The 16,427-nt window shown below is 45.9% G+C and overlaps 4 protein-coding genes across 4 annotated transcripts; 2 read left to right on the forward strand and 2 right to left on the reverse strand.

Moving 5' to 3' along the window:
* Positions 1-3,472: 3,472 nt before the first annotated feature.
* Positions 3,473-3,762, forward strand: PHALS_04043 (uncharacterized protein; the record flags this gene model as incomplete). The annotated part of the gene is made up of 2 exons (XM_024722036.1): positions 3,473-3,512; positions 3,578-3,762. The coding sequence occupies 2 exons, from the start codon at positions 3,473-3,475 to the stop codon at positions 3,760-3,762; spliced, it is 225 nt and encodes a 74-aa protein (XP_024573153.1).
* Positions 3,763-4,909: 1,147 nt separating this feature from the next.
* Positions 4,910-5,509, forward strand: PHALS_04044 (Predicted membrane protein; the record flags this gene model as incomplete). The annotated part of the gene is made up of 2 exons (XM_024722038.1): positions 4,910-5,180; positions 5,244-5,509. The coding sequence occupies 2 exons, from the start codon at positions 4,910-4,912 to the stop codon at positions 5,507-5,509; spliced, it is 537 nt and encodes a 178-aa protein (XP_024573154.1).
* Positions 5,510-5,888: 379 nt separating this feature from the next.
* PHALS_04045 (tkl protein kinase) lies at positions 5,889-8,669 on the reverse strand (the record flags this gene model as incomplete). Its single annotated transcript, XM_024722039.1, has 6 exons — positions 5,889-7,488; positions 7,552-7,620; positions 7,681-7,740; positions 7,800-7,865; positions 7,930-8,178; positions 8,251-8,669. The coding sequence occupies 6 exons, from the start codon at positions 8,667-8,669 to the stop codon at positions 5,889-5,891; spliced, it is 2,463 nt and encodes an 820-aa protein (XP_024573155.1).
* A 2,495-nt stretch (positions 8,670-11,164) lies between these two features.
* Positions 11,165-11,407, reverse strand: PHALS_04046 (uncharacterized protein; the record flags this gene model as incomplete). Its single annotated transcript, XM_024722040.1, has 2 exons — positions 11,165-11,220; positions 11,269-11,407. The coding sequence occupies 2 exons, from the start codon at positions 11,405-11,407 to the stop codon at positions 11,165-11,167; spliced, it is 195 nt and encodes a 64-aa protein (XP_024573156.1).
* Positions 11,408-16,427: the final 5,020 nt, after the last annotated feature.

Consider the following 16,427-nt stretch of genomic DNA (forward strand, 5'->3'; position numbering starts at 1 on the left):
AAGGGAAGCGTAACCTAAGCTCTCAGTAGCCGTGAGCCGCGCAGCGCTTTGTCGGTGATAGGGTCGTGGCACGACCAAGAACGCAGACGCGATAACTACTCGCGACCGCGCACTGTGCCCGCCATTACCTCGTCGAGCATTCGGAGGAAGTCGACTACAAGTTGGATAATCCTTTTACAGATGACAAAAAGAAGAGTACAAGGTGTCCCAGCGGCGCGACGTGATCCCTGCTGGAACCTTGCCGATGCCGGGTCTTTATCCACAAGTCTCGACTTCATAGGTAAGTGGTGTCATTACCAATGACCGTGACGAGGCAAAGAAGCAGCAAATGAATGCTGTTTGCAAGGCGGCTCTCATGCGCGCGCATCCGTCGTAGATCCTTGACCCTCGTGTGAAATACGGCTTCCGCTTGGCAGATCTCGCTACAGAAGAGAAGGACGCGATCACTCGCTCGTTGGTTGTCAACGCAATTGGGTCCCGGCTTTTACAAAATCTGAGCTTGACGAACGAAAATCTCTCCTAGATCGCTTTTTAGTCCCTCAAAAATCCCGGTGGATACGTACCGCACTCGACTTCGTGCTCAGAGTGGAAGCAGTCCTGTACACGCGATGCGGACGATTGCTGTGGTGCTCGCCCCCTGGCAAAACCACTACATATGACGAAGAGCTATTTCAGCGATATGTGCAGCGGCACCGTAAACTTTCCTAGCTGTACAACTTAAATTTGAGCTACAAGGAAGTGGACATGCGCGTGGTACGCCATCCTTGGTTTGATTTGCCAAACTCAAAGCGCGTCGCCAACTTGTTTGCAGTGTTGCCCTGCGACGTATCGGTTGATCCATCACGCTCCCGCGAGCTCTGTAGTCTGTCACACGGGTTGGTCTGCGACCGCAGCACTCAGGGCCATAGCTTGAGCTCAGCTGATGATCCCTCGGCTTCTCTGGCTATTGCCGATAAACGCGGGCGCGGAGCGTCATGATCTTTCTGACCATAAGTATCCATAACACCTGAGTATTCTTGCCGAAGTTGCAATTCAATCTCTCCCGAATCCTCGAAGTCGGGGTATCCCCGCCACTTCACAATATACTGGGTTTGACCCTGGCGACGACGTTGACCCACAAGGCGTTCTACGTGATAGCAAACACTATTCCTCTCGACGAGAAGAGTCGGCGGCTAACGACCAAAACTGGATCGATCGCCGTTCGGCGAATCGCGATACTCTTAAAGTCTTAAGGACGAGATCTGACGCGATCGGGACTCCAGTGGGCGTCGCATACCGCTGCGCGGAAGGCCTCGAAAGCTTGGAACACGTTGTGCACGGATCGCATCAAATTAGAGGCTTATCGCGCTCGATGTGGCTCCTAGCCGTTGAGCAGACGAATTCGCAGCTTCATGCAAAGGTGGAGCGCTTTACGCCGTTGGAGATGGAGATCGCTGCACTCCATGCTCAAAACAATTGCTGGTTCAGCTTCAGGGTGCTTAGACGTCTGTGGGTAGCGCCAACTCTTCCGCGATAAATTTCGCCGGGTCCCGGTACGGCTAAAGACAGCAGAAAGTGTATGGGTAGGAAGATATTTTGTATTCAATAAAACTAGGCCTCTGACCTCAAATTTTTTAATATCTCCTTTACCTCTTTCGGCTGTAGTTTCTTTCTGCATGTCTTGTGTTTCAGCAATCGCATCGCGAACGTGTCGTAAGAAACTCAAACTAGTAGACAAGAAGTATCTGACTTCTTTACGCACGGTGAGGGGGCTGACATCAGCTAGCCGTTCAGTTTTTTCCTCCCCCACCGCCCTGAACCACGGGATAGCGGTTTCGGTAAGACACAAGGATGAACAAGCCCATTCGCGGAGAACGGCTTGCAGTCGGTAGATGAATGAATGCACTGCGTTGCTCTGAGCTATCTCTACGAGTGGCAGCATGGCGCATCATCGCTTCGGAATCTCAGCGCAGACGCTGCGAAGGACGTCCTCGAAGACGCGATTCACGCACTCAGTATGACCATCAGTCTGCGAATAGTCCGCTGTGGACGTTGTCGGCTTGATACCCAACACCTTGAAGATCCTCGATCAAAACTTCTCAGGTAAGCGTGGGTCTCTGTCAGAGACAATTGACTCCGGGAGTACATGTTGTCAAAAGACCCGATCCATAAATAGCGTCGCTGTACCCTCAACTTTGATGGTGTCCGGCACCGCCGCAAGACGAGTTATCTTGCTCAAACAGTCGACGAAGACCACAACACACAACATCCAAAATTATGGTCTGCCAATACCGGGATGGTACCGGCAAACTGACCAGCGGTGCCGCCGCATGCGAAGAGAATTTCACTCTTTGACACGTCTCACACGTGCGCACATAGGTGCTCGTACATACGTAGAGCTTAATCCACCAGTAAGGGCAACTCACAGAGCTGTAGTTCGCCTCACGACCGAGATGACCACTGAGTGGGGTGTATGGGCCTCATGGAGGATACGGTACTTCAAATAATCATCGTGAGGAACCACAAATCGAGGCGTATCCGTCGAGTCGGTGCTATACTACAGCAATTATTATTCAACGAAATCGAGTCTGCGTGACAATGCATCAGTCAAAGCATTCTTCTTTCTGGCTTATATCTCACCTCAAAGTTTTATTATGCATAGAACGAGAGTCATCTGACCATCCCCTAAGTGAGGAGAGGCTACTGAGTCGCAGAGCGTAGTGACGCATGATCTTTGTAGATCACAAACGGCTTGGAGCCGAGAAGGTGAGCCCTGATCTTGACAAGTGAATACTTCATCGCAAGTAATTCCTTGTCGTGAACAGGGCAGATCCTCTCTGCAACCTTGATCTGGCGAGATTCGATCGCGAACACTTGATCTCGCCCTCGGCGTCTGCTTGCAGTAGTGCAAGGCCGATGGCAAAGTCCGAAGCTTCACAGACAACACTGAAAGGACGATCAGGGTCTTGCAACGCAAGTAATGGTGCATGAAGGAGGCTATCTTTGACCCCGTAAAACGTCTCTAAATGCTCGGCGCCCCAAAACCATTCCGCATCGTTCTTAAGGAGTTTTGACGATAGCCATGCCAATTCCGCATAGTTCTCGCTGTGTAATTGGCGAGGCCAGGCCACTTGCAGAATTCCTTTTGATTCTTTGGAGCCGGTCAGTCCACAGTGGCCTTGACCTTAGCGGGATCCGCTCGAAGGCCACTCTTGCCAATTAAAAACCCGGAAGAGGAAATCTCTTTGACGCTGAAGATGCACTAGCTGCATCAGCATACAAAATCATTCTTACAAATAGATAATTTCCTTAGTCTGTTATGCAATAGATCAGTCAGTTACTTCGCCTTGTGTACAGCCACACGATGGCATTTGCCTAGAAACGGATAGACATCCATCCGCAATGCTAGAGTCGTTGCCCGCGCTAACAGCACATTATACCTCCGAATACGACGCATAAACGCTGCGAAGGTCGTCGATCCTTGAACCCTCCAATGCAGCAAAGCGAACAAGAGCGACTCCTACTGTTCTCCCGTCTGCCATTGTTGGCATCTGGACCGACGAGAATGCGCCAGCACACCTGGCGCCTGAATTCGCAGCACCTGGCGTTAGTGTACCGCCTGAATTCGCAGCACCTGGCGTTAGTGTACCGCCTGAACCGCCGGAGTTTGCTCCATTTGGCGTCAGCGTACCACTCGAAGTGGCATTGCCTGAGTTTGCTCCACCTGAAGTGGTGCAAGAAAGTTGTCATGCGTCTCGCATAGAGGAAGCTTTGAATATTTGAACACGCTTTTATGTATACAAGCAAGACGGATTTTTTGCGCCAAACCGTTCTCTACTTATCTATTTCAGTTCTGTCATAGCTCAATATCTACGCCAGTTGAGAAGAGATCGGTTCATGACTCGTCAAGCTACACTACTAATATAATTCGCGGCATCTAACGAACTCAACTTTTAGTCGGCCGATGATTCAAGGCAAAATATACTTAGACCGAAATTGAACCTCAAATATAGGTCTGAAAAACAATGAACCTCAATTTCTTACGCACTTTTTGTTCTTAAACTACCTAGAAATGCTCATTCGACTCGTCCCTGTCGTGAGAGCTATACTGAAACTGCAAAGGCTCCTAGTTACTGTCTACTATTTTAAAAGTCGCACGTGCACGACGCTCCCGAATGTACCTGGACTTTAAATGAATGCACATTATCCGGGACTGGACAAATCCTTATAAAACCGAAGCTAGAAACACATATCAACTCGGCACAAGATCGCAACGGTGACTTTGTCTGCTGATGTTGCAATTGTATCATACTGCAGGTCTGTATATAGAATTCGCTACTTACCGATGTTGCCTGTGCTTATTAGCAAGCTGTTGTGCTTCTTGGATTGCCATGAGCTTGAAGGCTACCGAAACTTCGAAGTCGAGTCTAGGCTGTAGTAATAAGCAATACACTCCGTAAATGAAGCAAGAAGTTGTTATATCCACAGTCAGCAGGGTAATTCACATTATTTTTTAAACTTGAAATTTCTACTTTATATAATAGAAAAAAATAGTATTTTGGCGATCACCTTATTTAAATTCTTTTCTCTGATTGATCGACTAATTTACGTTATGTTTGCACCTATTTTCAAGTATAAATTGCCCAAGAAATTACTCTATCATCTAGACTTTTCGTATTCTCGTAAACATTGATTTGTCCTGCATTCATCTTCAAATTTCTCGGGATGCCCTACTTGCGTACAGTAGCGTTGGCTGTACAATCATCTTGACAAAGTTGACCCTTCTGCTGAGTCAGCCTAGAGATTGTTAACCATATGGAGTCTTTCATACTTGATCACGTAGACACAATTGCAATTGATTTGAACCAATCGACGATCAATCGTCTTTTTTACAAAACATGAATTCAGTTCACTGTAGAAAGAACGTGTCATGGCCTTCATAGCGGACCGCTTTAACTTAGAAAAGCAAGTGACATTCTATCTGTCGTACCACCACAACAAGATCAATCAGTACATTCACTTGGCTTGCATCTGGCCTATCTTCATATCGGGACTCATGATTCTTGCACACACACAACCTTTGTTCAAGACGCCAGATTTTCTAGCCTCGTTGCCATACGGACAGTTTGTGGTGCTCAATTACTCAGCTGTCATGGCTGTTATCTATATGCTTTGGTACATGGCACTAGACATATACGCCGGTTCGCTCGGCGCCGTCATCGTCTCTTTTTGCTACATATTTGCCAATTTTTTTGTCATCGAAGGCGCCAACGCCATGGGGGTGCAGAGCATGCACGTGGCACTGGCCATTCATGCTACGGCTTGGATTTTGCAATTTATTGGCCACGGTGTGTTCGAACGTCGCAAACCGGCACTTTTTGATAGTCTCGACCAGGCACTGATCACAGCTCCGATGTTTGTGCTACTCGAGATTTTATTTCCTTTCGGTTATCGTCCAGATCTTTACCAGCGTGTGATGAAACAAGTTCATATTAATGTCAGAAACTTTCAGGCTAAAAAGTCAGTTTGAAGTGGTGAAAAAGAATTGAAGCTCATGTTGTCGAACAAATCAACTTATTATATCTTTCGTTTATTATTCTCTACGCGAATGAATGATGTTTTTTAAGCGAGCAACGCGATAACTATAACTCTTCTCAACCACTTAAGTACTATTCTTAACGATTCGCACGTGACTTAATGACACGCTAATAATCTTTCGAGACACGACTGTTCCAGCAAGTGATACTTTATATCTCGTAAAATATTTCAGGTAACGACGCAGATGCATATGTATTTTAAAAGTTTTCTTCTTTTACATTGACTTTATGGATCTCTACCAACTATCAAAAATAGAAAAAAACATGTTATAAAGATCGACCTTCTTCAATTGTACATGGAACCTCTTGCGATCAAGTGAGTTCACTAATGCGTAGGTTCGTTGACCGTGATGTTGCTCGTATTGTCATATCCTTTTGAATCAATCGCAATTCCAATGCAAGGGTTGTAGCCGTTGGTCGCTTCGTTTGGTCCTGGGCAAGACATCGTTCTACCAATTCTTTTAAAGCTGGAGACAAACTAAATCCAGTTTCGGGATATTCTTGACCGTTTGCTGCATGATGAAGGATATTTGTGTCCGACAGAGTCGAGTCATTCACTTCATGAACGTTGTTAAGCGGAATTTCGTTTGTATACAATTCAGTGAGTAGTGCACCAAAACTATAAATGTCTGCAGCTTTGCCAAAATCAGTATCACCACGAATCACCTCGGGAGCCAGCCATCGACAGCTGCTTGTACGATTGCTCACAGGTCGGAATCGTGACGTAACAAAGTTGCTTAGTTTGGCTTTCAATTCTGACGAAAGCAACACATTTGCTGAATTTAAGTCGCGATGAACAACTGGAGGCTCAAACGAGTGCAGATACGCGATAGCTTCGATCACTTCAATCGCAATATCAGCCTTTTTCATATTCCAATCAACTGAAGTCTGGGATTCTGCCAAGAGAGTTCGAAGATCGCCTCCATCCATATACTCGAGCAGCATCTGTAGATCACTTTCCATTGTCCAAGCTGCACCCACAAATTTTACGAGATTTGGATGACTGAAATTGGCAATCAATTTGATCTCTTCAATGAACGTTGCAATGTGCGTTTTTGTTTGCATCTCCGGTCGTAGTCGCTTTGATGCAATCATCTGTGAATTTCGGTACTGCACGAGCCAAACCATAGCAAATGCACCACTTCCAAGCAGCTTTATATCAGTCACGGTGGCTGCGCGTACCTGCAATGAAAGGAGGTCTGGGTCATCCCAAATTGATGTATATTCATCGAAATTTGTTTCATCTGTCTTAACGGTCAACTCTGACGAAGAAGTTGAAGAGGTTTTCTCATAAAAGAAAGACACACCTACATTGGTATCGACAAATGCTCGTTCATTCATGCAATGCGACTCATCATCCCGAGCTGTTAGATCATCGATTGAAAGCTCATTTGATTCCATTGGAATATCCACATTCATGGCTGAAGAACTCTGTAGCCCATCATACGACTGCTGCAGTCCAAGTCCACCGTCCACTGATGGAAAAGTACCAGTAAATCCTAAGGGGTCGTCAAGCTTACTTTGTGGTAGATCCTTCTGTCTTTGTCGATAAAAAACAAAGAGGAATATCCCAAAAAGCACGACTGAGACACCACAAATGATTCCCACGAGTAATCCAGATGATGTCGGCGAGGAGTCGGAAATGCTAAAAAACGTAGCATCAGAGCCGGTAGAAGTCGGAGAAGTTTCAATGCCACTTTTACTTTTCATTGCTGTATCAGCTTTGTCAGCACTTGGATCTGTAGGTCTCACACACACTGTGACATCATGAATAGTCACTTGATCATTCTCATCGCACTCAAGCTCTACAGTGAAATCAGAGGCAGAAAGGTAAAGCTTCTCTAAGTTGCTTAAGAAAGCCGCCTGATCACTAGTGAATTCTCTGACAGTAAACGAATTGCCAGTCAAATCTCTGCAAGAATTCTGTCAGCGCAAATAAATAAATGATGACGACATTTCACAGAAATTGACGTACAATGTGTTCAGATTCAGATGCTCGTATATCGCATCAGGGAATGTAGTCAAAACATTTCCACTCAACGATCTACACAATAAACACAGTTATTTTAAAAACGATGATGTTTTTTGAAACAAGAATGCGTACAGAGTTTCAAGGTTGGTAAAAACGCCTGTAAAAGTCTTGATGCTGTTTCCTGCTAGACTTCTGTGGATACCAAAGTTGACACCAATATCCCTTTAACAAAACTTCAAACATTTACTTACAGTGTAGTAATGGAGTCGACTACGTCGGTTTGTACCACTGTGGTAATGTAATTGAAGTCGAGAATTCTAGTCGATAATGATTTGGACGATTAATCCTATTATAAAGGAATTTGAAGATTTTGGCACGTACAGCTCTCGTAGGGCCAATTGTCTTCCTAACTTTGTTGGAAACTTTGATAACAGCGTGTTGGTAAGCTCGAGGCGTTTCACAGTAGATGGTAGTAAGCTTGATAGATTATCGACCTGATTCTCGAGCCCAAGATTCTTTAAAACGACTCGCGTCACTGCAGTCGCGGATGAAATAAAATTTGAAACAATTGTCATGCTCACCACTTTTCCTCTAGGGTAATTGTATGAGATTATTCCTCCTGACATTGTACTGCAAAATCACGAAACATGTCTAATAAGCAAGTTAAACACACACTTCAAATCCTTCATATAAATGGCTTACAATGTCTCGATAGATTTTGATACGCTAATTTTTGCGACCGCTTTGACGTCATCACTGCTAACCGATGACCTTGTGTCTGTTCTGTTTGGACAATCGCCCAAATCAGCAGTAGTGAAGTCGCCAGTTCCTATCTCTTGCATACTTTCATACTTGCCAAACCCAATTGTTACCTCGAGTGTGTTTCGTTTAGCAACAGCCATGCATTGATACGAGCAATCACCGTCTATCTTGCACCCTGAATCTGTACACCTTTTCTTGTTGGCGAGTCCAAAACACAAATCAAAGTCACTGCATCCTTGACAACCTTCGGTTGTCAGCGTCGAGTATCCCATTGCACAGTCGCCATTAGCGATATTCAGGATGCCAATCAGCGTCAATACCAAGACAGAAAGACATTGAAGACAAAGCGTTGCTGTCATGATATAACGATGATAAGATTATTGTCATCTAGCAATCAGGAATGAAAAGAAGAACTCTAAGCGACGATGCAGAGGAGTGACATTAACAGATGTAAACTCTAGTCTTAGGAATTTGGTAACCAGACGATGCATACCTGACTGGAAATAACCAGAAATCGACACTGTTACATTTTCAAGTCCAGATGGTTGAAAAGCATAGGATGTAAAAGTGACCACGACTAATATCAAAAGGACTTTGCTTGTATTCTACACAGTTGATCAATATACCTCTTCCAACAAATTTTCATAGTCCGTGAGAATATTGGAAAGCCCTTTACGGTAACAAAAACTCGCGGAATGTGGCCAATGCTGGAACCATTCTTTTGTTTCTACTAATGATACTAATGCCTTTGACATGTGCACATGCATTGGAGGTTGCCGCAGTAGCTGAAGTCTACAGTGTTGCCAAAAGGATGATCGGCCTGCCAGTTTGAATTACATGGAGAGAAGAGAAAAAAAGCCAACTATGAAATTAAAGTCGCCTTCCTTGCGAAGAAAGTGCCAACATTAGAAAAATGACAGTACATGCTTGTTGCGAGTTTTTTCGACTTCCTTGTGTTCATAAACATACAAGCAGTTAAACTAATACACCAGTGAAGCAGCGATAGCTTACCCGAAGACAATCAATGTACTGGAGTTGCCGGGCATTTTGCATCAAAGAGAAAGCTTTGACACAAAGACTAAGCTTTTAAAAAATGCATACAGGCTGGGTTCGGGTTCTAATATAAAGTTCATTCGGTTGGGACGAAGGAAACCAGGGAAGCCACGATGATCGTTCTTATTATAGAGCACTTGGAAGTCCTTGGTCGCGATGACCTCACATTCCGCAGGAGTTTATTGAGCCATTTAAGGGTGCGTAAGGGAGAAGTGCGTGATGCGAGGATAATTAGAAGAGCAGGAACTATACGGTGTAAGTCGAGGATACAATTAGCAAATTCAGTGCTAGTTAGAGCGCTCAATTTAACGTCAAAGACACTATCAGAATTAGGACCAGTGTAGCTCACATCTTTGTGAAGCATAACGTAGTATCTGTGCGTGGAAACTCCATTTTTTGTAAAAATTAGAAGTGTCAATGTACTGGTAGTATGAGATTTCGTATAGATTAGGTGTTTGGGATGGTCGAGTTTCCGGTTGGCCCACGTCATGCTATGCAATGAGCCTTTTTTCGGGTTATAGGTCGCTCCCTGAAAATAAAGAGCAGCAAGTACTGATAGGGTCTCGCTTTTGATCATGGTCGAAGTTTTCGAACACATTTTCGTGCGTTCGTTCACGCGCTCACGTGTATTCGTTAAGTTAACGTCTTCGCTGCACGAGGTGCACGACTTCCGCGTTTTATATATTTTTCCTAGTGGAGCTTTGGTGACTCATAAACCCACCTCTTCCACGCAGCATAAGTAAATCGCTTGGATACGACGCTTCGACAGCTACAATAGCTTTTCTGCAGTGCGTAAGATATTTCGAACAGCTTTAGGGTGATCTTGCGGATAGTATTGGACGACAAAGCGGATAAAGTGGTGCGATAGTATAGCTTAATTCTTGCATATTTGTTGAGACGCATAGAAACGGCTGTTCGTCGAAGTTACTAGAATGTGTCTCAGGTGGGGCGGTTGTGAGCTGGCGTTGTGTGTCAGGGGTGGAGAGGAGTTGAAGCGATCAGGTGATGCGGTCTTTCAGGTCAGGTCCGGTGGAGTTGTAGTTAGACGACTGTAAGTCGCAAGAAGAAGGCGAGGTCTTGAAGTTATCAAGTATGATGACTAGGTAACGGAACTACTGAGTCGATACTACCGCGTGACAAGCCCAATATGCGAAGCAGTGGAAATCGATAGAGCAAATACCTCGGCATTATAACCAAGATTTTGTTTAAATTCGTTACTCGCAACAACCACGCCCTTGTGAAAGGATCTTAGAGTTATTCATTTGTATGAACGGGAGCGAACTACCAATGCTACTATGCTTTGAAGGACAGGCATGGTATGACGCAAAGTGCGTAGTGGGCTCCAAAAGTTGTGGCTTTTCGTTAAGTGGTCGCTCTCCTCCAGTGTCATAACAAGACAAGAGAGGTGTAACCAAGTATCGTCACATCTACGTGTAGAGTGTGTAAGTGTAGTATGTATCCCTTACACCTTACTTATTTGGTACAGTTGAGCAAAATGCAAAACTGCTCAATCGTGCTTCCGAAGTATCGGTATTTACGAATATAACGGGACTCACGTTAAAATCAGGCCGGTTTTATCATCCGGTATATACGCAAGGAATTGCGGCTGTCCATTCTTATCCTTGATCACAGCACACCGTCTTCATCAAACGTCTAAATTGCCGCGTACATATGTGCAACGACGCGTTTTCTTTCATGGTGAGGAACAGCTGCACTTTGTGCGCAGTACACTTGATGTCGCCCTTTATGTCTTAATACTCCATCGACTGGTTAGCACTGATATCCATCTATCAGCTCCGATCTACGCACATAAGGACATCAAAATTTCGAGTGAAAACTGTAGCTTCTTCCCAAATTCTGGGTTTGATGACAGACAAAATCAAGACAAAGATTTAAAGACTACACCGGTCTCATTGATACCGTCGTGGGGTCTGTACAGGAACACTTTTGTTAAAAGCTTAGAAATATCAATGTGCTCATACTGAAGGAACGATGGGACTCCGTAAAAGATACTTCTGCGGGAAACGTGAATTGAAAGCCCCATGCAATGCAGTGCATATAGTATATGGTCTTCTTATTAAGAATATTCAATAGATATATTTCCAAATCTATAAATGAACGGGTAGACCTAAGTTTCTGTGAACGTTGAAAAGTGGAAGCTTTGACATCAAGAGTCCGCGTGTACAGCGCGAAGAAAATACATTTTCTCACTCTATCCAAGAGTGGAACCAAACGTCTTTCACGCAACCTATCTTTTTTATTCAAAAGTATTATTCATATTGTAATTGGGTATACTTTCGATATATCTGTTCTTTAATGTTTGATTATATAGCTGTACGTATTGCATAACATGAGGCTAGTAAATAGCCCACGTATCTCACAGACCTCTCATTGACAAAGACTCATTGTTCGCATCAGAAGCAGTACGTTGACCCTTTGCATTGTGCGCAATCGCACAACGATTTAGTATATAAATTTGAAAAATTGAACAATGTGAAATCGGTATAGACGCGATTGTACGGACCTACTCAGTCATACCTAACAATCCAATGAGTATATCACACTGATGCATTCACTTACTTTGTCTAGATCAATTGTTGCGTGATAGTAACTGCTGAATTTTTCCGAAGATAAGCTATGATCCATGCACTCTACAGTGCCTGCTGCTAAAAGCAAACGTAATTATAAGTTTGTTTTCTTACATACATTGATAAGGTTAGAAGAATGTCTGAAGGAAGCGGTCCTAGCCGACAACATTCAATCCATGTTAGGTATGGAAAATGCGGTGTTCTCCATTTTAATCAGTCGTTGCAGTTTTCCGATCTCTGACTTGATACCACTTTTCTAAAAGACGTACGGTAGTGCTGCTCGCTGCGAAAGAGACGATCTCTTGTTTAGAATCTTCCCTGTACGAGTTACGCACCTCATGCCCGTTCGCTACGCCGAAAGTGTAGCAGCACGCTACCGCGGAATTTAGGATGACGTCAAGCTCGTCGCTCATGCGCTAGGTCCGACTCGCGAGATCCGGCTTGTCCGTCTCCAAGTGCAAGAGTCGCAACGCCTTCATTTAGTGTTGCTCGCCAAATTGTAGCGTAGTTCGTACACGCCCATACGTGTTGGACTTCTACTCTGAACCAAAAGTAAAACAAACGCCAAAAAGTCAATTTGTAAACTCATGATCCCACATGCCACAGCTTCAGGCGTCCTGCTCTCACCTGGAGCAGCGGTCTTCGGATAAATTTGTGCTCTATCTTATACAGTTGCTCTGGTACTGGATGCTGGCGAAAGCGACAAATAGTACTGCACTCATCTTAAGCACTGACTAAGAAAAACACGTCATCTCACCTGTCAAATAGCTGATTTACTCAGCTCCAGTGAAGCAGACATTCGGTCAGCTATGCTTGAGGCTACAACGGACAAAGTATGACGTGGCATCAAGGTGAAATACTCATCACACAAATTCTTCGTGCTATCAGCCACGTTCACTTCTACGAGACAGCTGTTACAGCTACCAACAGAGCCTGGGTTTTAAAATGTGCTTGCGTGTTGGGCGATCTCAACGCTCCTCTTGACCCTCGTCTCAGCGCTTTGATTGCTGACTTCGATATGACCCGAGTCGATCGAACTGCCTCAAGTGGCTAGCGAAGCTGGGCGTCATCGATGCCTGACGGATGCATTTTGGCACGAAGTGCGCGTTCACCAATCCACTTCCCCAGAAAAACCGGCTAGCAGTCCGAGATGTTCTACAATCGCTACTACTACGGCTCAAAGTACCGAAGCGCGCTGGCGACCACCTCGCTTACTATATGTACTTCCGGTCGGGCAAACATCTGCACGGTCTAGGTAACTGGAAACTTCCGCGGTTCCTTCTCTACTACCGGAAAGTTGTGTCTGCGATCGAGAAAGAAACCGAGCTGGTCCGCAATCTACTGCTTGTCGCTGAGAATCCCGACAGAGTGTGAGAGATGTGAAAGATGAGCAATAAAACACAGCTGCAAGATGTACGGAAAAAGCTTTGGATACAAAACACGCAAACTGTTAAGGACGCTTGCATCGCACTCGAGCAAGCTTTTGCTCGATATCGTACAACAGGTAGCGACTCGAATTGTGAGCTTTACGATGAAGTCATGCGAAACTACAAGGAAACCGTCACGCGGAAGAGTCAGTACAGTCAAGACACCAGGTTCGACTTCTAAGCGGCATCAAATACTTCTTCCGTTCGGTGAACACGAGATTCCGACGATCGAGGACGTCGTGACTTCGAGTGGAAGCGTTTGGACGAATCTTCTACTCGCTCGTCGGCTCGTCTCGGAAATTGATCGTGCGCTGCTTGACCCACCGACCACGGCTGCCGACCTTGCGAACGCGATTCTGCATCTTAAAGCGACATCTTCGTCTGGGAAGGCCTGCTTGAACGCCGTTTTTCTTAAACCTCTTCGGATGTATTCGACGAGTGTTTGAGCATCGTGTTCAACGACCAACTTCGCAGTGGGTTTCTGCATCCATATCAGCGCAAGTATGCAGTGGTGCTTCTAAACATGTACATGAGCGACCATTTTCGACTTAAATAACCTCCAAATTCTCAGTACTAGCAGCAAAAGTTGCAGTACTTGCAGGTTAGAGAACTAAAAATGCTAGAAGAATCGCTGGATCATATTCAGCTGCTGCTAATGGAAAGAAAGGAATTTAACGAAGTTAAGGTACTGTGTGTTCTAAAATACCGACGGCTCAAAGATGCTGTTTATACGACCTGCTGAAATCCAACGAGGAGTACGATGTGTGTCTCGACGCAGACCACACAGCCACAAGAAGATGACTTGACTCTCATTGCGAGTTCAATCGCGAACCTGCGGGTGCAACTTGAGATCGTGAAAGACTACTGTAGAGGCTCCGGTGCGAAGCGCAACTAATTGCAGTCGGTACTCTTGGCGCTGAATCAAAACAAGACCGCTCCATGCTTCGTGGAGTTCAAGTTCTCGAACACACAAAGACAGTCAAGTATCTCGGCATTCCGTTAGAACTGAGTTTGGTCGACGACGCGATCATTGCGTCTCTCGACTAACGGTTTACAACGACTCCAAGGCTTGTATCGGCGCGTTCGCACTCTCTGAGGTCGACCGCTGGTAGCACAGGCGATGGTACTCTCCCGTTCGTGGCACTAAAGGTAGCATATATCAATACGGCATCGGGCGTAAAGCGGTGGCAGTCGTTTCGGGCTGAGTCACCAGCAAGACCGAGACACGTTGCACGAACAGCTCATCTCCGATGAGTTCGCGCACCAGCGCGCAGTGACGGTAGATTTAAGGAAAAATTATAATTGTGTATGAGTGATCCTGAGTGCGCACCTCAAGCGGCAACGCCTTGCACTGCTACTGCCTTTCATGCGTGCAGAGAGTGACACAAGTTTGTAGAGCCGGACGACATCGAGCACTGAGCTGCTCAAGCTGGCTCTTTTTCGCACTTAGCAATGCAACGCGCTAGACTTCCTCACAATCTCTTTGCTTTGACACGGCGACTTGCTCAAGTAGAGCCTGACGTCGACGTGGTGGTGAACGACTTGGGAAGGCTGGTACAAGAAACGCTGGGAGATCATCTGGCACGACCTTCCACTGGACAAGCCTGCAGCGTACGGTCTCTAACACTCAATTTGGTCCCACTTGGACGCCGAACCGCACCTTGAGCAGACTCAATCGAGATACACCAGGACAGCTCGCTGTCGATGCATCGGCATAGTGCATGGACCACAACAAAGCTTTCGGCTGCATATCTCGCAAGTCTTCGGGCTGAGATCACTTGCAGACTTTGTGCGCGAAGCCAGCGCGTAAGCAATGCAAAAAGATTTTGTAGAGCGTCACTCTCGCGAGTTGACGCCTGGTCTGCAGGCAAAATGGCTGCGGAGGCTGTTTAGGGAAGCAACGCAGATTGTAAATCAATTTAGCGCGTCACAACTTGTGCTTTCGCTGTCGGACAGCGAGCAAATGCGTCTACTTCTCCACTTGGGCTGCACCAATGGCGTGCAGACGTGCCTGCTTCCGGAGATCCCGTGATCTACACTTCTCCGTGCTTTGTGACACCCAAGCCACCTTTGGCCACATTCAATGACGATATACACATAGTGAGTCGAAGAAGCGCAGATCAGGGCCTTTGTCAGCTTCGGCAAGTATTTGCGCAAGGTCCTGCTTCCTGTCTTTGAAGACTTGCAATTTTGGCTTGCCTTCTGCCTTCTACAGGTGCGCTCGAGCTTCTGGTACCTCGTGGCAGCAAACCCGATCATTTGGTACTGTGTCCGCGACGGGTGTGACGCCATCAAGACCGAGCAGCGCTTTTCTTCGCCTTCAGCTTCTCTCGCAGCTCTGGTGGCAGGTTCTTGAGCTGGTGTCGCCGTTCTTCGATGAGCGCCTGACGTGGCTCGACATTGCGCTGGTCAAGAAGACACACGGTCGCGACAACTGGGAAGCTCGGAAAGACGCGGTTGGCGACGTCTTGCACACACTTCGCACAGTAACCCTTCACTTCTCGTGGTCCGATCGCAATCGGTGTCTATTTGACGAATGATAACCAACAATGGCGTTCGCAGCGATCCAGTTGATCCTCACGGCTTTTTCGCTTACATTCAGTACCTCCAATGACGCTTACTCGTGAAGGGCGCGGTTGAAAGATTGTGTAATGTGATACAAAAGCAATAGACACACGAGCCTTGGGTGAGTTTGTACTTTTCTTTCCAGATGCGGGAATCTGCGTAACAAAATATCCTGGGACCGTATTTAATCGATCAGGGGATGTCAATTTTGGTAGTTTACGAGGTAGTCTTTCAGCCATCCACCCATCCGACGCGCTCATTTTTACTTTTTCTATCATCTTCTCAAGCAACTCAAACAACTCCAACAACTTAAAATCTGACTTCCAAATATTGCCAGTCGCTCCTTAGATCAACTTATCCCAAGCCAACCTCCCCGCCCCAAAGTCGGCAAATTGTATTGACTCCAGATGCACCCGAAAGGGGGCGGGGTGTAACGGGGTTACATGAGAGTGACCCGTCACTCTCCCAAGGGAGCTGTGGTGTG

This window comes from Plasmopara halstedii, assembly GCF_900000015.1.
Source record: "Plasmopara halstedii genome assembly, contig: Scaffold_253, whole genome shotgun sequence".
NCBI classification, from domain to species: Eukaryota; Oomycota; class Peronosporomycetes; order Peronosporales; family Peronosporaceae; genus Plasmopara; species Plasmopara halstedii.